At 36.8% G+C, this 12,873-nt stretch overlaps 9 protein-coding genes across 9 annotated transcripts; 6 read left to right on the top strand and 3 right to left on the bottom strand.

Moving 5' to 3' along the window:
- Positions 1–240: 240 nt before the first annotated feature.
- VCUG_00183 (uncharacterized protein) lies at positions 241–594 on the top strand (the record flags this gene model as incomplete). Its single annotated transcript, XM_008075013.1, has 1 exon — positions 241–594. One exon carries the CDS (start codon positions 241–243, stop codon positions 592–594), a length of 354 nt encoding a protein of 117 aa, XP_008073204.1.
- A 675-nt stretch (positions 595–1,269) lies between these two features.
- On the bottom strand, positions 1,270–1,892 carry VCUG_00182 (uncharacterized protein; the record flags this gene model as incomplete). Its single annotated transcript, XM_008075012.1, has 1 exon — positions 1,270–1,892. One exon carries the CDS (start codon positions 1,890–1,892, stop codon positions 1,278–1,280), a length of 615 nt encoding a protein of 204 aa, XP_008073203.1. The 3' UTR covers positions 1,270–1,277.
- Positions 1,893–3,170: 1,278 nt separating this feature from the next.
- On the bottom strand, positions 3,171–4,313 carry VCUG_00181 (uncharacterized protein; the record flags this gene model as incomplete). The annotated part of the gene is made up of 1 exon (XM_008075011.1): positions 3,171–4,313. The coding sequence occupies one exon, from the start codon at positions 4,311–4,313 to the stop codon at positions 3,171–3,173; it is 1,143 nt and encodes a 380-aa protein (XP_008073202.1).
- A 29-nt stretch (positions 4,314–4,342) lies between these two features.
- Positions 4,343–4,687, top strand: VCUG_00180 (uncharacterized protein; the record flags this gene model as incomplete). Its single annotated transcript, XM_008075010.1, has 1 exon — positions 4,343–4,687. One exon carries the CDS (start codon positions 4,343–4,345, stop codon positions 4,685–4,687), a length of 345 nt encoding a protein of 114 aa, XP_008073201.1.
- A 226-nt stretch (positions 4,688–4,913) lies between these two features.
- Positions 4,914–6,627, bottom strand: VCUG_00179 (uncharacterized protein; the record flags this gene model as incomplete). The annotated part of the gene is made up of 1 exon (XM_008075009.1): positions 4,914–6,627. One exon carries the CDS (start codon positions 6,625–6,627, stop codon positions 5,095–5,097), a length of 1,533 nt encoding a protein of 510 aa, XP_008073200.1. The 3' UTR covers positions 4,914–5,094.
- A 1,299-nt stretch (positions 6,628–7,926) lies between these two features.
- VCUG_00178 (uncharacterized protein) lies at positions 7,927–8,238 on the top strand (the record flags this gene model as incomplete). Its single annotated transcript, XM_008075008.1, has 1 exon — positions 7,927–8,238. One exon carries the CDS (start codon positions 7,927–7,929, stop codon positions 8,236–8,238), a length of 312 nt encoding a protein of 103 aa, XP_008073199.1.
- Positions 8,239–8,763: 525 nt separating this feature from the next.
- Positions 8,764–10,476, top strand: VCUG_00177 (uncharacterized protein; the record flags this gene model as incomplete). Its single annotated transcript, XM_008075007.1, has 1 exon — positions 8,764–10,476. One exon carries the CDS (start codon positions 8,764–8,766, stop codon positions 10,474–10,476), a length of 1,713 nt encoding a protein of 570 aa, XP_008073198.1.
- A 181-nt stretch (positions 10,477–10,657) lies between these two features.
- VCUG_00176 (uncharacterized protein) lies at positions 10,658–11,682 on the top strand (the record flags this gene model as incomplete). Its single annotated transcript, XM_008075006.1, has 1 exon — positions 10,658–11,682. The coding sequence occupies one exon, from the start codon at positions 10,658–10,660 to the stop codon at positions 11,546–11,548; it is 891 nt and encodes a 296-aa protein (XP_008073197.1). The 3' UTR covers positions 11,549–11,682.
- A 696-nt stretch (positions 11,683–12,378) lies between these two features.
- VCUG_00175 (uncharacterized protein) lies at positions 12,379–12,873 on the top strand (the record flags this gene model as incomplete). Its single annotated transcript, XM_008075005.1, has 1 exon — positions 12,379–12,873. A coding segment is annotated over one exon (495 nt), but the record flags the coding sequence as incomplete, so codon positions are not given.

The raw sequence follows: 12,873 nt of genomic DNA, 5'->3' as shown, positions 1-12,873 counted from the left end.
ACATATTATGGTAGATCAAAACACATCAAGAAAATTATTAGGTGTGTGCTGAATGAACCGTAAAATATTAATGGCATGTTGTAGTTACGTATGTGTTAGTAATTGAAGGTGCTTGTTATGCAAGAAAGAAAAGATGATATTTTGTAGTGCAGGATGTATCTTTGATATGTTTACTGCACTTTAAGGTAGCTTAGCGGATAAAGAAGGGATTGCACTTTGGAACAAATATTTAATGCTTTGATGTACAGATCAGGTCATTTTTATGAGAGAGTATGCTTATCTCGTTACTTACCAATACCAACGATTCGTATAGAACTTGCTATTAAGACCATTTCATCCACCGAATTATTCTTTTGCTACGGCATTAAAAGAAAGACTTTTTCACCGCACTACTATCTCAGCTACAAATACCACATGGTAGTAGTGTCAAGGGCCATATCACCAGGAATTGAAACGATTAACAAAGCAAGTACTTATCAAAAGATTACTCTGATTGAAGTAGTGGACACGTGGTGCTTGAATAAAGATTTAGCTATTGTTGTAGGATGGTGGAGTGGTGGGATGAGCAATTATTGCTGTAGGATGGTGGGATGAGCAATTATTGTTGTGGAGTGGTGAGATGAGCAATTATTGTTGTGGAGTGGTGGGATGAGCAATTATTGTTGTGTAGTGGTGGGATGAGCAAACATATTTTAAAAGAAAGATGAAAATATTGAAGAACAATTTAATTATTGTTAACATGGAGATGCAGTGTTCATTGTTGAGATCAATACCATTTCATTCCAACATTGAACAGAAATACCTCTGTAAACAGCATTTATAATAGGTGCAGATGTCGGCACCAAGAAATGATAAAACAATGCTCGTGCTTGATGCGATTGCTAGTCTTTATGTAGAATATTAATCTACGTTTTATCTTTAATGTAATTATTAGCTGGTAAATTGCTAAGGATCGTGCTAAATTACCAATTTATAAGTGGCTAACCACAACTTTACAGCAACCAATCGAATATTGATGTCTTTGCTGTTGTAGAAAGAACTTTTGTTTAACGTTAGCATTGATGAACGTGTTTTTTATCCTTGGTCTGAACAAATTATGCCAATGAAACAGAACCTGTTGTACGTTGCTATTTAAGAGGATGCATTATTTAATATTGAAATATGGGATTGTTTAAACGATAAAAATTGCGGAGATTGATATTTAAAATTATTATAAAACTGCAAATTTAATAGAAATTGAATAGATTGATATTTAAAATTATTATAAAACTGCAAATTTAATAGAAATTGAATAGATTGACCAGTGTGGTAAATGCCAAAAATAGAATACCAAAGAAAAAACTGCATGCACAAGTAACCAATCTAAACACAAACACAGACTTTCTATCCCGTTCGATGTACTTGTATTCAAAGTGCTTATCAATAAAGAAGCACGTCAGCATCGAATACATAATTATAAACACGCTCGTAAAACAGCGCTGCACGTTACAATTAGCAATGAACGAGTGCACAATGCTGTTGAGAACCCACAACACCCAAATATAAACTGTCTGATATATTCCCAAGCTGTAATACGCTCTATTGGTGTAACTGTCTTTAAAAAACGAGGTGTACACCAGAACAAATATCATAGCATTTGAAAAAATGAACACCGGTGCAAGGCACATCGTGAATGAGAAGTCCAATGTTTTGACCAGGTATATAAAAATGACCAGGATCAGAGCGTACACCAGGGTGTACAGTATTTCAACGATAGTTGGTCCGATAAAATTGGCATCTGTTGTTGCTATCGGACTCAAGGTGTGGGCGTTCATCCAGTCACTTATGGCTGTATTAAGCACTGACGATTTTTGGATCTTCCTTCGAATTGACGGACGAGCTCGTACTACCATAAAAAGGGGCTGCCAAATTTATTCCATTATTACAATTGATCGAATTTAGTGCACTGAGGAGACGTGATAAGATGCTGATAACACCAAGCAGATCATATTCATTGGACAAATTTAGACCGATAAAAGTTTCTTATGGCAAAATATGGAACTAAACTGAAAAGTGAAGAATGCAATTTTTTGCTCAAACACGTGTTATTTTGAGTGTTGCATAAAAGGAGTTGTTCTCGGTTCGAGAAGCAAGGGAATATTTGTTGTGTATACGTGCCTATAATGATGGTGCTGCCCGTAACTACGATATTTATGATTAATAGAGCTAATTACGCCGTATAGGATGCATGCGAATCGGTTTAATGAACGGTTATTAAATTTGTAACACGTTGTGAGAGCACATTCAAGGACAACGGGCAAGAAATTATGCGGTTGTTTGTGCCAATATCAGAAATGATTAGGGAGTTAAGTAAAATTTGCCATTTCTGCAGCTGCAACTCATTATGAAATGGTTGGTAATAAAAAAGGAGAACGAGCGTACCAGAAAATAAAAAAACAATTCAAACACAAACAGTTCGAATAAGCACTGCTGATTGGTATGAGGTGGTAATAAACGTACTTGCAAAGAAAAGGGGCACAGTTGCTATACAATGCTTGTCTTAACAACCAATAGATTTAACTATTCAGCTCTTGCACAGTTCATCATTCACAAATTTAATATTTAAATTCGTAACCATGAACAGTTTTTGCGCTGATTATAAAACGGCATCATCATGAAGCGATCTGTTGAACTGATAAAAATATAAATTAAAAAGCTTTGATTGTGAAGTACGCTTGTTCAATGGAATGAATAGTATGTATTTCTTGTGTTATATGTTTGTGGCGTGCATCTTGTCTCATATTCTATCGTATTCAGGTATCTCAGACACATTTGAAAAGCTTCTTTAGTTCTAACCGATGTTCTCAGGAAATGAAGAGAGATACGTACAGCTGCTCCTTGAAATAATGTGTTATGACCAATAAGTGGGATAGCTTTGACCAGAGATGGTAACAATGAGTGATGAAAGGTATTTTAAGAAATGATTGAAATATTGATAGGTTGAGGGGTAAGGAGTTTAATCAACTGTTGGTGTACATGCCATCGTGGAGTAGTCATTCAACCCAGTACTGCGCTGCAGCAAAAGTATGTTAGCACTTGGTAGTGTCTAAGAAAAGTCTAAAAACCATTTTATTACAGCATATCGCACTTTTACATGATGAACGATCACAACATATTTAGCATTCAACTGTTCAACTCAGTGGCTGTTCTTTGCTGAGAACATCCCTGATCAAATCACTTTGTTTCTTTCCTATCAGTCTAAAACTGCTGCCTTCATCATCAAAAACTTTCAATTTACTAAAATCCTCGCATTCTACGATATCTCTCAGGGATTTGTACGTGTCAACAATCGTACGACTCACATTTTTAGAAATACCGGGTATAAATTCAAGCATGTTCATTAGGAATTTGTTCTTGTCCGTGTATTTCTTTACTTTCGGTACAAACACTGATTCTTTGTGGCGTATGATATTCTTCAGTGCTATTAATAAATCGTTTGCGCTTTCTATACAAATAAAGTTGGAACTGTTCTCCATTTGGAAGTTGAATAAGTCTTGTTTTACCGTGGTTAACTCATTGGCATCCTGGTACAGTGTCCGTTTCTCAAGTGAGGACAGATAGCTGTCTTTCGCTTTTTTTCTTATATTTTTTTCGAGGTTCTTCATATTGTACAGGAATATGAGCTTTTCGGTTTTGTAGTTGCTCATGTTTTTCAATTCAGTGGTGCAATTAACGACGGGAAAGGATCTTTCTGCCATAGATTCTAGGTCTTTTATTATCACCGAATTTTCATTATGAAAGTTGAAGTTCAACTTGAGATCATTTCCGTACCTCTTTAGAATGTCAGGAATTGAGAAGTGGTACAGTATAAATACAGGATCAACAGTGTCCGATCCTGCATCACAGCTAAAAATATTGTTACTTTCTACATCAACGTTTTGTTTGATGACTGTATCCTCGTTAACACCTTGCTCATCATCCCTCATTTTGCTAACTTCTCCAACCTCGAACCTTTTCAAGTACCGCAGGTTTTTCTCGTCGTCATCCTCCCTTATCTTGAAGGGAAGATCTAAGAGACTGATAGAAAGATTTGAAACATCTTCTCTAGCAGTTACAGGTGAATTACTCCACTTTCTCCTTCGCTTGACACGTTCATCGGGAAAGTGTTCGATTTTCTCCTCTGAACCGCTATTTAAGCATTTATGACAGCCACATTCCATACTTACATTTGTATCATGTGCAAAACGCCTCCCTTTCCTCTCTTCATCCTTCTTTCCATGTACCTTTTCCCTCTTCTCTTCATAAACAACAACAATGTCTGAGGAAATAGTCATTTCAACCCTTAGCTAATAAAAATTGCAATATGCACAAAATCACGTCCATATACGCCCAACAAACGCACATAATAGCACGAAAAATACAAAACTCATCATTGGAAGGAAAGGTAAACATGCTCAAGCATTACAATGTGCCCGTAATAATTTTTGATTTTTGTGGTGGCATACTAAAATACAACACGCTAATAGAATTGAACATGAGCTATTATTTTGTTTTTGACTATGAAAGTGTTAAGAACGAGATTAATAGCACGATTGAGGGTGATGATATCGTATTTTTGTTGTTTGACTGGCGACTTAACGAAGATGTGAAAGATTTCATGGAACGAAAAACGAAAAAAAATGTTTTTATACTAATAAACAGCAAATAGTACCATTGGTTGTATGTTCAGGAAGTATAATTGAAGCGGTACGTGAAAAGGGTTCTTATACCTGCATAATGTGAGCTCTTTCTGTCTAAAACGTAGTATCACTTCGTTATCAACACGATGTGAACCATTTCTGTTTACAAGATATCATTTTATCTGTTTTTTGTAACAAAAAACTAATTTGAATGATTCGCAAACCGTAAATACAATGATATACCTATTACACTGTGCACACACTCCCGTTTTTGTAAGGTGTACAAATCTAAAAACTTGTTACTCTGTCTGATCGTACAAAACAAAACTTTTAAAATAATCTAACCTCACATGCTGTCATATTTACTACTTATTTTACTGAGCAATCACTCAATATACGTTATCAGATATGTTTCACCGTCACTATTCTATTTACATCATAAAACACATCTGTGGCACTTTCTCAACTTTCTTAGCTCATTCTTTAACAGCTTATTCTCTTTGCCTTTTCTTTCCAAATATGCCCTGCACTCATTCAACCCATTTCTGGCATCTTCAAATTCTTTGCTGAACTCTTCTATCAGTTTTATAGTTCTGTTATTCGCCCTGTTCTCTTTCACAAACGATGAAATATCTGATACCTCATTTTCGAGCGTGCTGTTCTTATGTCTGAGATCGTGTATCACTTTGAAGAGCTTCTTGAGCAAATTATTAATTCCTACATTGCATCTAATGTTTAACTTTCCAAGAACTGTTTTGTTTCTATCGTTGAGCTGAAACTTTGCGACTTTACCCCCAATGTTTTTAATCTGCAAACGTACATGATCTAAGAACTCATTCATTTTATTGAGGAACATTCTCTGGTTAAAGATGGAATTGTTAAGTTTCGTTATTTCTCGTCTATATCCATCAATACTAGACTGCTCCTCTCTATGCTTGTTGATCACAGCGCCATGCTCATTTTTAAGTGTGTTGTATTTCCTCAATATCTTTTCATACTCGTTCCTTGTGTGTTCAAGCTTACTCTCAAATTCGCTCAAGTTACTTGAAAGCCTCCTATTGTCCAACACGAGCTGTTGCGCCTTCTCGTTGATATTTTCCACTTGCATTCTATTGCTCTGCTCCGATCTCCGCTTGGACTCCTCTATTTCCTTCAAATTATCGTTTGTTCTCCTCCTTTCATCCTCCAGCAAACTCTTAAGCTGTTTATTCTCGTTTATCAGCCTCTTGTTCTCCTCTTCTCTCAATTTCGATGCGGTGCCTGTATTTTTAACCTCATTTCCCAGAAAATTGTTGTTCTCCTCCAAATTTTTTATTCTTTCTGCCTGCTCATTTACGATATTATCATAAAACTTCTTCTGTTCGTTCATTTTAGTAATATTTGTGATATTATCGTTGTTATCTTCTCTCAGAGCCTCCAGCACACACATTGTATCCTTGAGCTTTTTTTCAAGATAGCTGTTTTTTTCTTCATTGGCTTTATTCTGAATTTTCAACTGCTCAATCAGATTGTTGCTCTCTTTAACTTGATCACAAAGATTATTTTCAGTCGCGCTAAGATCAGAAATCATTTTGCTGTACTTTTTCTCTTTTTCCATAAAATCAGCCTCCATATTTTTGTAGCTACTGATCACATTTCTGTACTCGTTCTCCCTCGCAATATAATCACGTTCCCTATTCTTGTGATCAAGGAGTTCCCGGTCCTTCTCCCCATCGGTCTTTACCCTTTTATTGTTCTCCACAACCATAGCATTAATTTGCTCCCTTAGCTGCACATTCTCGCGCTTAAGGCTTTCAAAATCTTCTCTGTTCACGAGCTGCATGTCAGCACCACCACTGTTACGGTAATATGATAGCTGGTACTTAAGCTCAAAGTTTTCGTTTTTCAGCTGCTCATTCTCCATTTCATATTCTTTGATAGTTTTTATGTTGGTGAGCGGATCTAAGTGTGATGAAAATGATTGCACCATACAAAGGGTAATATTAAAAATGAAATATTGAACCTATGATTTTTTGGTGGTCCTGTTATAGCCGATTATAAATCTTAAAGGTATTGTTCCCTCGCCGTGACATCAATCAAGCTTACATCTAAGAAATAGAGAGGTACATTCTCTTTTCAGGTCTAGTGTAGCTCGAAAAGAGAGAATTTAAGAAAGTAACGTGGTGTCCAACATGAGTTTATGTGTGAGCGTGCCATGGAATTGCCCATGTAAACATTTGTAATCAACCTTACATCCATATTTGTAGATGTAGCGCATTTTTATTCGAATTCCAAGGATATTTGTATCATACGAGAATATTTTGCCGTATTCCTGCACAAACTGCGGCCAGACTTAGCAACACGATTTTTAGAATACAGGGAGGCTGCTGTACAATAACACATCTTTTGATGCACTTGCATCTAAAGCGATCGTATCAAATACAGCCCTGATCCCAAGCTATATGAAGAAACTCTACGTTCGTAAGGGTCAAACCCTAAAGATTGAATGTAAAAGCAAAATCATAATTATTGGTGAGCAAACCTTTCTATTTAAAGATTTTACTATCTGTATTAATTGCTATAAGTGTTAAGCAGTTTTTATTTACATGGAAGCGGTGCAATGTTCCATGTATTCGTGTCATACACACAAATTTGCTTTTCTGCTCCTGACGCTGGGCCAAAAATCATCTACAATTAAACACCATACATCAACAACAAGTAGCGGTTCGCAATCAATAACGTAATTCAAAAGAATAATTCGTTCAAGCACATTTCATAGCTGCTGTTGCAGTTAGCAAACATATTTCGTGATTGAGTAAGATCTGTAAAGTTATTCTAAAACAGGAATGTAGCAATCACGTAATGTTACAGGTGAGAATTACGCAACATGGCCCATAAATAAAATATTGATTCTGAGAAATAAAAAACGTGTAAAAAGCAACTCAGCAACTGGCTGATCAGCTGGATAAAATAAAAAATTTTCATGGTGCATTTTTGAATGAATGAACACTGCTAACCAAGTCATTTTCTTGGTATGCGCTCAGCCGTTCTTTACAAGTAATATAAAATGTGTTGTTTTGGGCAGCAACCGATTTTTAAACTTTGGTCAAATAATACAAAAATAGAAAATAGCAAAAGCGGAAAGTGACAATTTGAAAAACACAAATTTAGTTGGATAACTATTCAGGTTCGTTCAATTTTATGAAAGGAAATAGCTCAGTTATTCATATATCATCCAACAGGAACATAAAAATACGTTTTTAATGTTTTGTAAAATTGTAAATTTGAAATGGTTGACATTTCTTCTAAAATGAAATATAACGTGCCGAAACAAGCAATACATGAATGTTATACCACACAAACATTGCATTACATTAAAATAGAATTGTATCATGAGGCGCACACCAATCACATGATTGTAAACTGTAAATCTAATTGCTTCCATGCTATTGCAGATCCATACTACACCGCAAACCATTATGAATACAAACAAATTCGTTTAAGTAGCAGCATTCGTTTTCTCAAATTGACCGGACATTCTAATACAGATGTATCAACCTGCACCGGTAGAATGTGGTTCAATCGCGATTTTTGGTATTAAAATGCAGTATAAATGGACCATTACTGTGCAAGCTAAAATGACAATCTGCTCCTGTCAAATTAATAAAAATGTACATCTTAAACGACGCATTTCATTTCTTAAATTATAGGCAATGCTAATTTCGGTCATGTTAAAGGAATAGAGCTACATGAATGAATGCACATCTGTTGGTCTATTATTGTTAAATTTTAAGTGATGTGTAAAATGTGGTATTTTATACCTATCATACAGCAAATGTCAAAAAACTATGGTCGGTCATAGGGAAACATGACCAAAGATATTTTTCAGTAATACAAACGTATTGAAAAGCATATTTATGGTACCGCTGTAAAGTGTAATTAAGAATGACCTGTGGATCAATGATGCCGTTGATAATTCTTTCTGATCATATGTAATATAATATTTTTGCTGCACATGTCAAAAAGGCAGCACTTATTTGCAAAACATTCCTTTTTCATGAGTTTGAAATAAGTGTCATTCAAGTAAATCATACAATATAAAAGAAAACGATTGGCAGATCCATATATGAGAATATGCGCATTTTGTATTGTTGTAATTGCAACAAGTGATATTGCGCAAGTTTTTGAGCGGTTGAAAGTGCTTCAGCCGAGGAACAGACGAGATGGTGCAAACTTAAGAGAAGGATTCGAGAGCAGCGTGCCGGATCGGCACTCCGAAAGAACCATGGATACAAACAATAGCACTAGAGGATTTTTTAGGCAGTTAGCAAGCAGAGCCGACAATGTTTTTGGCATGCTAAGTATTGAAAGGAGGTATTTGGGGTCTAGGATGGTGCAATCTTATCTAGCTAGTAGAGAGAGCTCATCTGCAAGCAAAAATGTACCGTATATGTCTTCGTCAGCCTTGCTATGCAACACGTCATCTTCAGAATGTCCTGAAAGCAGAGGCGCTGTGCCCAAACATAAGAATTTACAAACGGTAACACCAAATCCTAGCGTTGAATCAACTATGGTGAACCAAAGGCTGCGAAGAAGTGAAGAACATAACTCATCGAGCAGTGCATCGATCTACTATGCTTACTTTAATCCACCAACAGATCAAACTGGCAGTTCTCACAAAGGGATGGGATGTAGCACACTAGTGTGCAGCAAAACGCTCCTAAAGCGCAACAATGCGAAGCATTCGAGTAGTCCTGATCTGCTTGCTACAGAATCAGAGAGTTATGTGAAAAGTATGCAGAATACATTCACCAAATCGTCTAACATGGTGCATAGCGCGGAAGACATTCGTGATCACGCGAAAAGTATTGACCAAGTTGACCGTAAATTGAAGAAAATTACGGAATATAAAGACGGTGATTCGAGTCTTTCTGATGAAAGTGAATATTCTTGCGAACCAGGCAATATGGACTCGTTTGATCGAAACAATGAAGAAACAGCGAGTGAAAGCTTAACCTATGTTACCCGAGAAAGTGAGTCAAGCATTATATTTACGGAATGGTTAGAACAAATACGGTTAGACCGGTCGAAATTCCGCTTTCGTTCTTTAGATTCGTCTATTTATAAATTTGAACTTGGTGATTTGATCTGCTTGTGCTGGACTCCGTTCGATTCTTATTTAGAATATTTGCTGAGCGAGTTTTGCAGAACAATAGGAAATTTTCCCGTATATACACAAGGAGGTGATGATGAGTGTGCGAATGCACAATACGAAGATCTGTTGGCCTGCAAAGATAACATTGCCGGTATGCACGAGATGTATGCAAAGCAATGCCTTCTTTTTGAAAGTGACTGTGAGTGTCTGAAGGGCCAACTTGTTGAATTCCTGAGTGATAACGAGAAGCTAAAGGACACGAAAATCAACGATACCGAGAGATACGGTTCAATCAAAACAACGCAGCCCGTCGCGGATGCAGCTGCATACATGCACCTAGTAACCACTCGTATTTCTGACATGAATAAGAGATTGGAAGGCTGCACAAAAGTGCGGTACCAAGCAAATGGCCCGGATTTTATTTTTCCGTTGTTCAGGAATGTTGCACTGCTAATCAATAAGTCCATTGAGGAGCATCAAGAATCAGAAATATTGCTCAGCTGCAATAAAAAGATGATTAACCAAATAAAATCATCGATTGACGCGGTTCTGCAACAACTCAGAGAAGTGATTGAGGGATATTCGCAGGTTCATAGAATTTATGGCAAATTCATAAACAAAATCGATGATAATCTATCTCTACTACGTGATATGGACCGTTTTGATTCGTCTGATGATGATTGATTACACCGGTTTATCTAAAGTAAAAGTTTTAATTTATTATTTTTATTATTCAAGAACAGATTTGTTATTCTGCGCGTTTGTTGTGCTCACACAAGTCTTTTAGTTCCCTGTGGATATTTCTGCTAGCTATCGGCCCTTTCTTGTTCCTAACTTTGATTTGTGCACGGTTACCCCCGTTTTGATGAAAATCAAACAAATCGTGTTGGGCCAGCTGTTGGCGGTTTGTATCGCACTGGTGAGTAAAAGCAGCGAGAAAATGCAGAAAATGGGGCCATTCTGGATATTCCTTCAGGACAGCGCGAGAATACTGGCAATATTTCTGTTCAGCACCATTATCATTCGACTGGACAAGATGCAGCATAAGAAAGGAAAAGTTCCATTTTATAACTACATCATATGTGCCATTACGGATATATTGGGCAACGCCTTTTTAATCTATGGCTACTCAGAGTCCGCAAGCTACTTCGTTGTATTTATTGCCCAGCTTATGTATCCCATGATGATAATCACCGCAAAGGTGCTGTTCAACCGGAATCCTGAGATATCGCTGCTCAAGATTCTTGCATTCATCGTGCTCGTGACATCCTGTTTCTTCGTTAACAAGTACAATCACAACGAGTCATCGAAGAACATGATCAAAGGGTTTGTTTGTGTCCTACTCTCCAACTCGTTCTTCATCGCCAACATTGTACTGCAGTCGAGAGTTGTGAAGGTGATAGGGCCATTTCCCTATTTAAAAAGGGTGAACATTGCTAGTTTGGTTCTCTCACCGATAATCAATCTCGCGATAAACTACCGGAACTTGCCGAAAAGTTTTGATGACGTTTGGTCGTTTTATAAATTACGATACCATTGGCTCGGACTGTACACGCTGTGTATATCCGCTTTTTATATACTCGGGACGTTCTACATTGAATGGAATGGTCCGGTGCCGTTCAACATTGCTACGCTTCCGTTTTCAGCATATTTTGGGCTCTTGAACATTTTTGAAACTTTTAAGCCCTACGTTGTGTTGGCCTACATGATTTGTATCAGTGCCAGTCTTTATTTATTGCACAAGGAACTCCGCTAGTTGGCACGACTGCCTGGTTTAATTAAACCATTGCACGAGAAGTATGGCCAATAATTAAAAAATTCGTTCAAAAAGTCATTCAGATTTGTCGCATAGCTTACATTTTTGTTGTTTTTCGAATAAAACGATCATTTCAGAACAGTGCTTTTTGAATAATCCGCTTGTGATTGTTTGTTGAGCCGTTATCACAAACTTTTTCAGTTGTATCTTTCATTTACTTGCTGATCAATGAAAAACGTTTCCCGATATCACATGTATGCTGATTGATAATAAATATCATTAATGTACAATTATATATCCTGATATGTATCAGCAACTAAAATTTTAACGAATTTGAAAATAATTTAATGCTCACGGGCACCAAAACGTTTTAGTTTATTTGCTCATTTTCCATTTTCTTCAGGATACCACCAAAAACTTGTTCTTAGGAAATAAAACAAGCATGTTTTGCTATCACGCACTGTCATGATGCAAAGGTTCTTGTCTTTTTGTGCCGGCAAAAGGAGAATCTTTCGCAGCACAAAAAAGTAATCACAGCAACTAATTGGCAATTTAACAAAAGGATTATCACCTGCCGCAGATGATTCTTGATCAATTTTGGAATATCAAAACAATCAGAAAATCACGTGGTAACGAAATCATTAACCAATCAAATCCTAAAATTAAGTAATTAAGGAGATTGGAGAAAGAAAATAATTGGTCTGCTCAACACTTTATACGGTATCTGTGCTATAATTAATCCGATCATATATTTCTATTTCGGTACTGGACCAATTATAATATACTCAATAACTTGTAAAACTATAAAAAGAGATGACGTTCAGCATTTCATGAGGAGCATAACTGTCATATTCGCTCTATTGGCTTTGGTAAAAAATATCTTTGCAGCAAGTATGTCTTCAGGAGGGTCTGTAGATGAAAATCCGTCCAAAGAAATGGAAAAATCAGCACCAGCGGGACTCAAGGATATTCCACCTTTGATGTCAGGATCTGGAGATAGTGACGAAGATGAAAATCCGTCCAAAGAAACGGAAAAATCAGCACCAGCGGGACTCAAGGATATTCCACCTTTGATGTCAGGATCTGGAGATAGTGACGAAGATGAAAATCCGTCCAAAGAAACGGAAAAATCAGCACCAGCTGGACTCAAGGATGTTCCACCTTTGATGTCAGGATCTGGAGATAGTGACGAAGATGATGATGAAGAAGAAGGAATACTTTTTGGTGAGCCATTGCCATCGATCAGCCCGTCATCACAACCACCGAAAGAAGAAGAGAAGACTGCTTCACAACCACCGGAAAAAGGAGAGCAATCTGCTTCAGAA

This window comes from Vavraia culicis, assembly GCF_000192795.1.
Source record: "Vavraia culicis subsp. floridensis unplaced genomic scaffold supercont1.2, whole genome shotgun sequence".
NCBI lineage: Eukaryota > Fungi > Microsporidia > Pleistophoridae > Vavraia > Vavraia culicis.
This window is presented reverse-complemented; position numbering and strand designations above follow the sequence as displayed.